Consider the following 13,745-nt stretch of genomic DNA (forward strand, 5'->3'; position numbering starts at 1 on the left):
ACACCAACCATCGCCAGACCCACATCATCCGCCCCAACTACGCAGTGTGTGCCCATTGTTCCCACCAGCCAACCATCAACCAGCGCATCAGCCAGTGCACCTGCAGCGATGTCCGCCAGCCAACCAGGTCCATCACAGAGTGCAGGCAGGCCTTCTGAGTGGGCTAAGTCCACTATCTATAAAAGGAAGCTAGCCCCTCCCACCACTGTTGCGGGGAAACAATCACGGGTGGTGAACTTCCCCCTTTGTTCACTCTGCAAAGGACCAAGCCAGGGGCACAGCAAATACAAGAAGAAGACATTCTGCCCCGTAAAGAGCATGTCTTCATCAAAGGGACTGGAAGGGAGAGTGTTCAACAGCTTTGAACAGTTCACAAAAGCTGTGGATGAGCTGCCCTGAGTTTGTGCCTCTAGCACTCCCACCCCCCTGCCCTCTGAGAAGAATGGACACTTCCCCTCTAGTGCTCTTCTCATCCCTGCCCTCTGAGAAGAATGGACACTTCCCCTCTAGTGCTCTTCTCATCCCTGCCCTCTGAGAAGAATGGACACTTCCCCTCTAGTTCCCTTCTCATCCCTCATTTTATTGTACATAGTTCATCATTTTCCTCTACCGGGATCGAGACCTTGACGTGGTGTAGAGGCTTGTGTGTGTTGAGGACCTTCAGAGCTATACTGTGTAGTCTAGCATGGCAACAGTCTAACATGACAAGCGGTTCTGAAGGGAGACACCAGACTAATGTCGATCCACCCCCCCCCACTACCACTACTACTACTACTACTACCACTACTACTACTAATACTACTACTACTACTACTACTACTACTACTACTACTACTACCACTACTACTACCACTACTACCACTACTACTACTACTACTACTACTACTACTACTACTACTACTACTACTACTACCACCACTACTACTACTACTACTACTACTACTACTACTACTACTACTACTACTACTGTCTTTAAGTATTATATCAAGCACAGTTCTCATTTGATGTGATTGCTTGTACTGTTAAAGACTGTGGAAATGTTCTCTTATGCATTTTATTAATGAGACGCATTAGAGAATATTACTCCATCCAGTGATAAGCAAAGGCTTGTGTTTATTACAGATGTTTTAGGTTGACATGCCAGCCTGGGGGATTAATACAGTATAAGAAAACAACGTAGTGACATTGTAGTGATGTGTTTTGTCTAAGTGTTTACTATTTCATGAACTTTATTCAATAAAGTGGTGAGTACTACAGTAACAGTGACTTGTGGAAAATCAATTAATAAATGCACCAATGGGGTTATATTTGTTTATCAAAACAGAGGGACACAGCTATAGAGTGCAAGATTACTTACAGGTGAGGACATGTGCCTATAGTACAACAATATCATTTTACACAGCCATAGGACCATTAAAGTAGCTTTAATCAGCCTCAGAAACATTGAACTACTTTCAAGGAGACGGACAGGGAAGAAGGTACAGGTAATCTATTAGTCTCACCGTATGACACACATTCATACATGTGCAGGAAGCAGCGGCACTGAAACAAGCATGCAAGTGTTTGCAGAAGAAATATCCTCTTTCCTTCCTCTATTTATCCCATCCACCTTTTCTTCCCTCTGGAATATGTAGAGGTGGGTCGTATGCCCACCTCCCTTATTCTCTGTAAAGCGCATTGTGTTGCCTCTGGGTATGAAATGCGCTATACAAATAAAGCTTTGATTGATTGATTGATTGACCTTTCCTTCCTCTGAAGCCTGGAGCAGTGGTCAGCCATCAACCTCCATTGGACTGAAGTTAACCATAAGGACCTGCAAAAAGATAGAAATTACACAAATAAATGGAATTTAGGTAAAGACAAAGTATTCTCACGGATTAATACAGTATAACATAACGAGGTTGTGACATATTGAGATCTACTAATGAGTCCGATATGTTTTGACAATGGTCAAGAAAGTTGTGGATTTACATTTGCGATGTTCCCACTTTCGCCCACTAGAAGGTGCCATCGGACAAAACAAAACGTAAAAACACATGGCTACTTAATTATGCATGTTCACCTCTGAGACCCTCCCCCAAATTATTGATTTTTGACCGTGGACTTTGAACCTATCGCTTTGCGACAAATTGCACTACGGTACAGTCCATCCCTCCCCCCAAAAGAACCCCCCCAGCAAACACGCAACGTCAGGGAGACGTTCAGATCATGTCTTAATAACGTCCGTCGGTCCAGAACCCCATTTGTATGTCTGCTGGACCCCTCAATATTCAAACGTCTGGCTTGGACCCCTTTAGGACGTCTGTGGACGTACAAAACGGGTTCAATATCTGAACGTTAAAAAAAAACATTCATTCTGGCTCCTAATTGGATGTTTTTGGACGTCCGAAAAAGACAAAAAAGACATCTAAAAGACGTCTTTTAGACGTGTCTTTGCTCAGTCCACTGCACAAGCACCAACCCCAATAATAATAATAATAAGCACAAGCTACCGAGTGCAACGTTAGCCTTGCTAACGGAGATAATGAATTTGGAGGAGAGTGTTGCAGCTGGTGCTAAACGAGGCAAAGGAAGAATATTTTGTGGACTATTATCACATCCATTTCACAGTTGGGATTATACAGAAAGGTGAGGATCGAGCCTGTGTTGGATGACCAACTCAAATGCCTGGCTAGCTCAATATTGTTGTAAGTTTAACATGAATCGCATATGCGAGCCGGAGCCCGTCGCTTTCACTGGATGACTCGTGAAGCATGCTACATTTATCTCGCATACTAAACATGTTTTCGTGGAGTAGTACAGGTATGTATTAAATCGCAGGCACGCACACACACACAGACACACATCAGTGTTTGCCACACCTCTCCCATGATGCTCTTAGCCTTTCTTGCTCTGAAAATGTAGTTTGACGTAATGTAACGCTCTATATATGGCTCTGTGTGCTACTAACCCTGTTCTGCCTCCCCTCTCCCTAGTGCCTCTCTCTCTCCCTCCTATCTTCTAACCAGGTCCAGTGGATGCCCCACTGTCACCAGCAGACCACCCTGAGTCCGATAGATACCCCTGTGTCTGCTGCAGATGTCGTAGCAAATTAGTGAACACACACACACGTACACACAGACATACAACAGTCCACTTCCGGCATTAGGCCTGGGCCCAGTACCCCCTTCCCCTCACCCGGGTCCGTATCCTCTTCCTACCCCCACCCTACCCCTGACCCCTGCCTCTACCTGGACCCAGGCACACTCACACACACACAGACATACACCAGTCCTGGGCTCAGATCCCCTTCCCCTCACCCTAACCCGGGTCCGTATCCTTTTCCTACCCCGATCCTGCCCTTGACCCCTGCCTCTATCTGGGCCCAGGCACATTCACGCACACACAGACATACACCAGTGTTTGCCATGTCTCTCCTATGATGTTATTAGCCTCTCTTACTCTGAAAATGTAATTTAATGTTATTTATTGCTCTATAAATGTTCTTACAAACATAGTCCAGGAGCTTGCTCGATCGCCTCGTTGAGAGGGGTCACGGAAGAATTTTTACAGCTCACTTATCTGGCCCCCGGGTGATTACTGTTTTTTTGCTTTCCTCTGGAATATGTAGGGGTGGGATGTCTGCCCACCTCCCTTGTTCTCTGTAAAGCGCATTGTGTTTCCTCTGGGTATGAAATGCGCTATATAAATAAAGCTTTGATTGATTGATTGATTGATGTAGTAGGCGAGTTGCAGTATGTACTATATAGTATGTAATATGAACATTCGGACACGGCCCAAGCTCCTTGGTAAGGGCTGGGTAAGGGTGATCAACCTCCTTGTTTACATTTTTACTTGCTTACCGATTGGCTATTTGGATCCTGCCGTCACAGTCATACAACGTCATCTTGACTGCAGGTGCAGATCGAGGGTTCGCGGTACATCACAGCCAGATTGCAATTATGATGTCATAAATAAAACATGTTCTATGTTCTTCTGGCCTGTAAATATTTTACTATCTTACTATTACTACTGTCATGCAGCATGTATCAGGCTAGGAGATCCAGGAAGTGTTTCCTCTAGTGGATTACATCAGGTCACATCACAAGTCCATTACCACCTTGGACAAAATCCAATTGCATCTTCTGTCAAAAGTGATTTTTAACTTTATTTATTCATTTTTGTTTTACAGTCAATTGAGATTCATCCAGAAGCTTGGGTGGTACTGTTTTCTGTTCTCAACCTGCCAGTCTCTCTTCCACTGTGGTGTCTCTTCTACTCTCTCCCCTCTCTCTCTTTTTCTCTTTCTCTCCCTCTCTCTCTTTTTCTCTTTCTCTCTCCCTCTCTCTTATCCCCTCTCTCTCTTTCTCTCTCCCCTCTCTCTTTCTCTTTCCCGCTACTGCTTCTATTTCCCCATCAGAACCACCCTAGAGATGCTGATCTGTTCTCTCTCTCCCTCTCTCTTCCTCTCCCTCTCTGTCTCTTTCTCTGTCTCTCTCTGTCTCTATCTCTCTCTACTTCTCCCTCTACTTCTCCCTCTACTTCTCCCTCTCTCTTTCACTCTCTCTCTCTTTCACTCTCTCTCTCTCTCTCTCACTCTCTCTCTCTCTTTCACTCTCTCACTCTCTCTCTCTCACTCTCTCTCTTTCACTCTCTCTCTCTCACTCTCTCTCTCTTTCACTCTCTCTCTCTCACTCTCTCTCTCTTTCTCTCTCTCTCTCTCTCTCTCTCACTCTCTCTCTCTCTCTCTCTTTCACTTTCTCACTCTCTCTCTCTCCCCAGAGCGTAGCTGAGTTGCACGAGTGCTCAGCAGAGGGGATCATGGAGTGGGTTGTCATGGTGACCATGGCCCTCTACCAGATCCTCCGTCTCCACCCGGACCAAGATGGCCACCGGCCGGCCGCCGCCGTCGCACTGCGCCCGCCGCCGTCTCGGGACGGGCGCGCGGGTCCGAGCGAGGAGGCGCGTTTCAGTCCAGCAGGCTCTCCCCAGGACCGCGCCTCTCTCCCGGGCTCGGACCCCCCACCCCGCTCCCCCAGCGCGGCTCTGAGGGTCATCTCCCAGAACTCACACCCTCTGCTGAGGAGCGGGCGCGGCTCCGGCCCCCGCCCCCGGGGGAGGCTATTGGGCGGCCGGCCCACGACGCTATCCTCCGATCGCAGAGAGGAGGAGGAGGCGGAGCTCACGGCCACGGCGTCCGTAGCCGTGAGAGAGATCCTGCGGAGGGTGAAGAGGAGGATGGAGAGAGAAGAGGAAGAGGAGGCGCCTGAGGAGGAGGAGGTGGCGCTCTTCCGCCCCGGCGCCTTCCTGCATGACCCCCGTCTGGTCGCGCTCGCCGAGGAGCTGCTCCGGAGCGCCTGGTGGGACGCCCGGGAGAAGGCGCGGCGTATTGGTGGCGCCGTCACCTCCTCCTCCTCCTCAGACGGCTCGGGGGCCAGTGGCGGCGTGCCGGAGGACACCTGGATGATGGGCCACATCGGGTCGGCGGTCCGCGCCATGGAGGACGCGTCGGCCGCCCCGGAGACCCTGGCGGTGGGTCCGACCGGCCGGAACACCTCCTCCTCCGGCCCCAGCAGCAGCGCATCCCCCAGGATGGACAGAAGACATCTAGAGAGGACAAGAAGAAAAAGACCAGCAAGAAACCCCAAAAGAGCAGCGTTACTCCCCTGTCCTGCGATGGTAAGACCCCTACATGTCTGTTCTCCAAACTCCTTTTCCACTATAACTCTCACACACACACACACACACATGCGCACACACACACACATGCGCACACACACACACGCACACACACACACACAAAGCTCTGTTTTCATGAGAATTGCTGTGATGTCATATCCTGTTGTGCGTGATGGTGTGTTTCCTGTCCTGGTCCAGAGCCTGCTGAGTCCTCCAGCAGCAGAGAGGAGGAGGAGAAGAAGAAGAGGAGGTCCAGCAGAGGCTGGTTCCAAAGGGCCTCCTCCGCGCTCTCCAGGGCTTTCTGCTTCAGCTGTTGCAGGAAGAAGACTGGCCAGCAGAGGGCGACTCCTGCCCACTGACTGAACTACAACAACAACACAGCAGCTTCTCTGAGGGCTGGACCGCTGCATAACATCACCCTCAATATCACTACACATAAAACATCACCCTCAATATCACTACACATAAAACATCACCCTCAATATCACTACACATAAAACATCACCCTCAATATCACTACACATAAAACATCATCCCTACGTTCTATTACGGTCCGTTCATCAGTTCACAGCTTCAATGAAAACTTCAATAAAATCTTTAGCATTTAAACGATATGCTGCAACTCTCTTCTATTCTTCAGATGTCAGAATGTGCAGGTGTGGTGTAGCGTGTGCTCATCTGGTCCTTCTGTTCAAGCCTCTACTGACCAGCGTTTAGTTAGACTCATATTTATTCACATTGCGTCTTGCTGGTTTCTACTGCTACATTCAGAACACAGCGGTTTTTTAACGGCGTAAATGAACCAACGCACACCCCCCATCGGCCCACCCACGCACACACACACACACCTGTGTGAGGACCCTGCGGACGTCGGCGTCGGTGTGGCTGGAGTTGAGCTGTCCCAGCAGCAGCTCTGCCGTCAGACACTGGGACACGTAGTTGGCCACCCTGCTGCCATCGTACCCGTTAAACACCCCATACAGGAAGCAGCCATCCTCGCCTCTGGTCGGACACGGACACACTCAAACAGTGAACTGTCATCACTGTCACACTATACTGGCATTGCAACCCATGTTCTCTAATCTGCTGCACACTGTATTATATATCCACAGTACGTGTAGCCCCCACCGGGTGTGGCCGAGGGTCGTTTCCGGGTGAGCTAGCACCTGAATCGGAGGTGCCCGTCTTCGTTGGGGTGGCTCTGGGTGTCCTTGCCGTCCGGGCCGTAAACACAGTTGGGCGCAGATCCGACACCGCACATCTGACACAGCGGCAGGTCGTCCGTCCAGCTCTGATGCTGGGCGACCCCGGAAGAGAGAGGTCAGCGGAGATAGCAACACGACTTTAATACTGACATAAGACAGATGTAAAAACAAACCGTATATAGCTATACGTGATTGCCATTACACACAAAGGCGCATCTGATGTCCAGCCACTGAATTATAATTGACATCCAATTCGATCCTATTCGGGGTATTTAGGTAGCATTGCTACCGTAGCTAGCCATGAGAGTCTCAAATCAAATGTAACACAATGATGAAACAAGATAGCACTATGGTGGCTTAAAAGTTTTGCTTCGACAAGAAATGCATGCCATGGTTTGCTATAGCAACAGCCTGACATATTTATATATTTAGCCAACTGCTAGCTAGTCGTCTAACATTAGCTAGCACTAGGTTAGCTTGGCTAGAGCGATTGCAAACACACAAACCAGGCCCCTTTGTACGGATAATGTCATAGAATTTTACAACTACAGATGTGGGAAGTTAGAAATGTCACATGCTGCAGCATTTCACCTTCGCGGTATTTGGCAGGGAAATCCCGTTGGAAATCTCGTGGGATTTCAGACGGGTGTTATTTCGTTTTAGTGATGCACCACCGCCAGGTGGCGTCTTTGAGTAGATTTAGCAGGCTGGGCTCAGTGTTTTTCTCCTATAGTCTACAAATGAAGCATCATTAAGTTTCACATTCTTTAATTTAAATGCTCTGTTGTAAAGCACTTGAGCTGAATTTATCTGTATGAAAGGTGCTATACAAATAATGTTTAATTGTTATTATTACCTTGTTCTCAAACACATGTTTTCTCCATCTGGATGTAATTTAATTATTACGAACACCTATATCTAGGCCTACAGTAGCCTATCTATCTCGGTAACTGACGTCGGGTCAAGACGTGGTGGCTGTTAGGTCAAATGCATAAAATAACAGTATTGTAAATATATTTGTTAGTAAAGATGTGGTGAACGTGGGGGTTTTGCGTTTTGTTTCTGGAACGCATTCAACTGGTAGGCTACTCGTAAACCCCGGAAGTAAATTTGAAGACGGGGCACCAGCTAATGTAGCCAAGTCTGAGCGCAGTAGGCTATATGGCTTCAGCACGATACAAAGAAAAAATAAGCTTGATCGACTTGTGGATCCATACAAAATTGACATAGTCGCCTTGAGTAAAGATCACTCATTTCCAATCATATCCGGACATTGCCTATCTTGTGCATACATAGCGGCAGGTTTGACAGTGAGTGCGTTCACATGCACACTATACGCCGATCAACCGATAATTGTAATAATGCGATTATTGAAATGGTCTTGTGAACGCCTTTATCTGATTTCCAAAATCGGGGTAAGGTCTTAACACTAGAACCGCCAAAGACGTCCATTGGACGATTGTGGGTTTTCATTTGCACATAACTATATTTTAATAAAACATTGAAGTCCGCCTGTCAATGACTTTCCCTAAAATTGTGTTCTGTTGCACCCCCTATTGTTAAATTATAAATTAAAAAAACATACACAATATTTTGTTATTTGAATGATCTTGAATATATATATATTCAAGATCATTCAAATAAAATATCGTGTATGTTTTTATTTATTTATACCGATCGCCAGCCGTTCAATGAACTGCTATAGGGAATGCGCAGTTTCGCGCTGGCTACAGCCTATTATATGCAGAGTTTCGCGCTATGTAGGCTATTATAAATAAGTATTATTCATTGGGGGAGCTTGGACTCGCTGGGGACTGGTGGAGAGACGCAGAGCCTCCCCAGACGCAACATCCTCCAGTTGGCTGAAGAGCTGCGCCTGCCGTCCAAACAGCCACCGGCGGCGCCCCTCGCAGTGTCCACAGAAGAATACCCCCCCAAAAATACCTGCATGGTGAAGACAAGCTGCAGCAAGAACCGAACTGTCTACCAATGCATGAAGTGCACCATAGCTGTCTGTGGCAGTTGCACTGCCAAGGTGCAGAGGATATGTGCGAAGTGTATTTGTGCTGCCGCCTCAACCGTGCGTAAGAGCAGAGCGCATCAACTCGTGTATAGCTACAACTAGTAGCCCATAGCCATTAAAACGGTTTATTGTTTTATTCATATATCAACTAGATAATTCGATCATAATGAGTAGCCTAGTAGGCTATAAAAGGAATTCAATAGGGCCTAATAAGCCTGAAGTTGTAGCCTAGGCTACAGTACAATCACAAGACGCATAGGCCTAGCCTACCGTAAAAAGCGTTGCGTTCTCATAGGCCTATATTAACTTAGATAATTATTAATTAGATAAGTATTATGTATCTACGTTCTATGCTGCATCTGTACAGTAGACTACTGTTTTATTTGGATCCTTCAGGGCTCTAAGCTAACATTTTTCACTAGGAGCACATGTGCTCCTAAATGAAAAAAATTAGGAGCACAGAAAGAAATTTAGGAGCGCAACGAAAAATGTGAAATATCACATTTTTATTAGAAACACACACATTAGGCCTACTTCCAACAACAATAAACAATAATAACCTGCTCACCATAGGCGCTCTCATCCTCTCCTACTATACTATTCCCACACACTTCATCATTTGCATTGGTCCTAATGAAGACTATAGCCTACTATCCCCACACACTTCATCATATGCATTGGTCCTAATGAAGACTATATTATTCCCACACACTTCATCATGTGCATTGGTCCTAATGAAGACTATGGCCCAATCCCAATACCCTCCTTAGCCCTAGCCCTTGGCCCTACCCCTACATTTTGCTTGTTCACGCGTAGGGTAGTGTGTCCCATTCCTTTTAGCTTCTAGGGCTAGGGAGCATATCGAGGGCTAGTGGATGTTCAAACAGCCCTCCAAAACGAGGGTTTTCAGATGCTGACTTGAAACCGAGGGGTAGATGAAAATACACACAATGTTTTGCGAACTTAGGCAGGGATATGGAACATAGCTGCCGGTGCCGTGAAAAATGTGGAAAAGCTTAGTTTAATGTAGATGCAAAGGAACATGTCAATGGATCGTTATGACACGCATTTCAGGAAAAAAAACGCTTTTTACGATGTCAACGGCATTTCATTGCGTTTTGATGTGGATCCAGTAAGTTAGGCTACGGTGTTGAATCTAATCGAATCAATAGAACTTCCTGTAAACAACAATTTTTGAGTGACAGTTGATTCGACTCCCCCCGGGCCTCACCGAATTCCTCTCTCTCCTTGGTTCCACTTTGCCGGGAAAAATACGATTGAATGGGCTTCATTTTCTTCATTTTGTTAACATTACTGGCAGGGGCAATCGGCGTCTGCAGTCGTTTTTGAGTGAGGGCAGCTGAGCTGTCATCGCGCGTCATCACGACAGTTCTGCGTGTTGCAGGTTGCAGTCGTGGGACTTATAATAAAAAATAAAATTAAAAAGTTGTGGGACTTGTAGTTTTGTATACGGGTGCACGAAACTTTGACTCTAGTTTGATCCAATTTGCATGGATTTATTTTAGGCAAAAAATGCGAGTGAAATAGTAAAAAACAGTACTACTCGCACAGTGTGCTCCTATTTTTTCTGATCGCACAAAACTATTTTTAGTCGCAAATGCGAGTAAAATGGTCACACCTTAGAGCCCTGTCCTTGGCCAAAATGCTGTTCTTGTAGCCGTTTCATCGATTCTTCTCCTTTTGTGAAGTGTAGGCTATATTCTTGTTAAAGTGCGGCCTAGGCTTTATTCTAAAAAATATGAGAAAGGCGTCATAGGCCAAATCATATGTTGCTTTTAGTAACATTAAAAACAAATGCAAATCATGCAAAGTTGAAGGCCACGACTTCATCAGTTAGGCTAGTGTTGGCATGATGCTCAGGTCATAATGTCTGTTGAAAATAATTCCCTCTAAGCACAATTTGAATTGTATTAAAATAGGCTAAAATTACATTTCCACATATTCTGATTCCTTCTAGGCCTATATAATTTTTTTTATTTTTTTTTATGTGTAGCCTAGGCTATAGGCTTCTGCATGAACAAAACAGCCACAATGTAGCCTGCTTAGCGAGCGAGAGGGCAGTCTACCATGAAGTGTAGGCTATAGCCTAACCATAATGTAATATATCTAGACTACATGCATTTTGGTATTTCTTTATATAACCCAGCCTGCAATTGTACTCGCTCGCTATAAGCAGGCTACATTGTGGCTGTTTTGTTCATCGCAGAAGCCTATAGCCTAGGCTAGACATTAAAAAAATGTTGTTGTTTTTATATAGGTCTAGAAGCAATCAGAATATGTGGAAATGTAATTTTAGCCTATTTTAATACAATTCAAATTCTGCTTAGAGGGAATTATTTTCAATGGACATTATGACCTGAGCATAATTAATAATTATCTAAGTTAATATAGGCCTATGAGAACGCAACGCTTTTTACGGTAGGCTAGGCCTATGCGTCTTGTGATTGTACTGTAGCCTAGGCTACAACTTAAGGCTTATTAGGCCCTATTGAATTCCTTTTATAGCCTACTAGGCTACTCATTATTATCGAATTATCTAGTTGATATATGAATAAAACAATAAGCCGTTTTAATGGCTATGGGCTACTAGTTGTAGCTATACACGAGTTGATGCGCTCTGCTCTTACGCACGGTTGAGGCGGCAGCTCAAATACACTTCGCACATATCCTCTGCACCTTGGCAGTGCAACTGCCACAGACAGCTATGGTGCACTTCATGCATTGGTAGACAGTTCTGTTCTTGCTGCAGCTTGTCTTCACCATGCAGGTATTTTGGTGGGGGTATTCTTCTGTGGACACTGCGAGGGGCGCCGCCGGTGGCTGTTTGGACGCCAGAGCGCGCAGCTCTTCAGCCAACTGGAGGATGTCGCGTCTGGGGAGGCTCTGCGTCTCTCCACCAGTCCCCAGTGAGTCCAAGCTCACCCAATGAATAATACTTATTTATAATAGCCTACATAGTGCGAAACTGTGCATATAATAGGCTGTAGCCAGTGCGAAACTGCGCATTCCCTATAGCCGTTCATTAAACGGCTGGCGGCCGGTATAAATAAATAAAAACATACAAGATATTTTCTTATTTGAATGATCTTGAATATATATATATATTCAAGATCATTCAAATAACAAAATAGTGTGTATATTGTGCATGTGAACGCACTCACTGTCAAACCTGCCGCTATCTATGCACAAGATAGGCTAGTTAATGTCCGGATATGATTGGAAATGAGTGATCTTTACTCAAGGCGACTATGTCAATTTTGTATGGATCCACAAGTCGATCAAGCTTATTATTTCTTTGTATCGTGCTGAAGCCATATAGCCTACTGCGCTCAGACTTGGCTACATTAGCTGGTGCCCCGTCTTCAAATTTACTTCCGTGGTTTACGAGTAGCCTACCAGTTGAATGCGTTCCAGAAACAAAACGCAAAACCCCCACGTTCACCACCTCTTTACTAACAAATATATTTACAATACTGTTATTTTATGCATTTGACCTAACAGCCACCACGTCTTGACCCGATGTCAGTTACCGAGATAGATAGGCTACTGTAGGCCTAGATATAGGTGTTCGTAATAATTAAATTACATCCAGATGGAGAAAACGTGTTTGAGAACAAGGTGATAATAACAATTAAACGTTATTTGTATAGCACCTTTCATACAGATAAATTCAGCTCAAAGTGCTTTACAACAGAGCATTTAAATTAAAGAATGTGAAATTTAATGATGCTTCATTCGTAGACTATAGGAGAAAAACACTGAGCCCAGCCTGCTAAATCTACTCAAAGACACCACCTGGCGGTGGTGCATCACTAAAACGAAATAACACCCGTCTGAAATCCCACGAGATTTCCAACGGGATTTCCCTGCCAAATACCGCGAAGGTGAAATGCTGCAGCATGTGACATTTCTAACTTCCCACATCTGTACCTTAGCCGGTGATTTGCCTGTTGGTATATTGTAGTTATTAGCATGGCTTGGAATGCGTCTTGGCCATTCACAATGACTAGCTGTTGTATAACAATACCATATACAGTACATCTGTTCTGTTGATACCATATAGCATATACAGTACATCTGTTCACATCAGGTTAATAGTTAATGGTGAATTCAGTAACGTTGTGAGAAGAAAGTCACAGTATCTGAGAACTTAGGCTTCACCTAATCTGTGTTATCATGTTTGGTTCAGGAGATGATTCAAAATATTTAATTTGGCTATAGCGGAAAGTAAAATAGCCGCTACAAGGCGTTTTTGTGATTTCTCAATTTCTGAAAATGATCAGTGCCCCAAATTGTACAGATGTACCAAGTTTCATGCTGTTATGAAAAAATGGGGGCGGGGGGATCACATGGACTATTGAATATGGCTGGATTATAGATGCGTTTGCTCTTTCTAGTTCTATTCTTTTCCCCACAGGACATGTACAGGAGCAGCACGTTGACTTCACCTTTAAAGACGTCATGCTTATCATGAGGACCAAATTATTATTAACAACATTAAAAAAGTAGCGGAGAGTGTTCCTCTCTCTCTCTCTCTTGCTGTCTCTCGACTGTTGTGTCTGAGAGCGCTCCAACAGGCCTGCTCCAAATCATTGAAAGCCTGTGCCCGGTTGCATAAAACCACTTAGGCTAAGGTTTGCCCTTAAATTCCCTTATGCGTTGCTAGAAGGCCCTTAGTAACCATTTTCCTCAAAAATAGTTAAGGTACCCAAACAGCTCTCTTAAAAGTGAATATGGCAGAATTTATGATTGTTGAACATGATGAGGAAATACCAAGACGCATTTTTCGAGACAGACAAAACCCATTGGATACAATGAATGATGCGCAACTTATTCGG

The 13,745-nt window shown here is 45.2% G+C and overlaps 1 protein-coding gene across 1 annotated transcript; it reads right to left on the reverse strand.

The window, feature by feature from the left end:
* Positions 1-6,294: 6,294 nt before the first annotated feature.
* LOC311327316 (TGF-beta-activated kinase 1 and MAP3K7-binding protein 1-like) lies at positions 6,295-10,258 on the reverse strand (the record flags this gene model as incomplete). The annotated part of the gene is made up of 4 exons (XM_084460349.1): positions 6,295-6,357; positions 6,507-6,660; positions 6,825-6,955; positions 10,202-10,258. The coding sequence occupies 4 exons, from the start codon at positions 10,256-10,258 to the stop codon at positions 6,295-6,297; spliced, it is 405 nt and encodes a 134-aa protein (XP_084316475.1).
* Between the last annotated feature and the right edge of the window lie 3,487 nt (positions 10,259-13,745).

The sequence above is a fragment of the Borostomias antarcticus genome (assembly GCF_949987555.1).
Source record: "Borostomias antarcticus genome assembly, chromosome: 31".
NCBI classification, from domain to species: Eukaryota; Metazoa; Chordata; class Actinopteri; order Stomiiformes; family Stomiidae; genus Borostomias; species Borostomias antarcticus.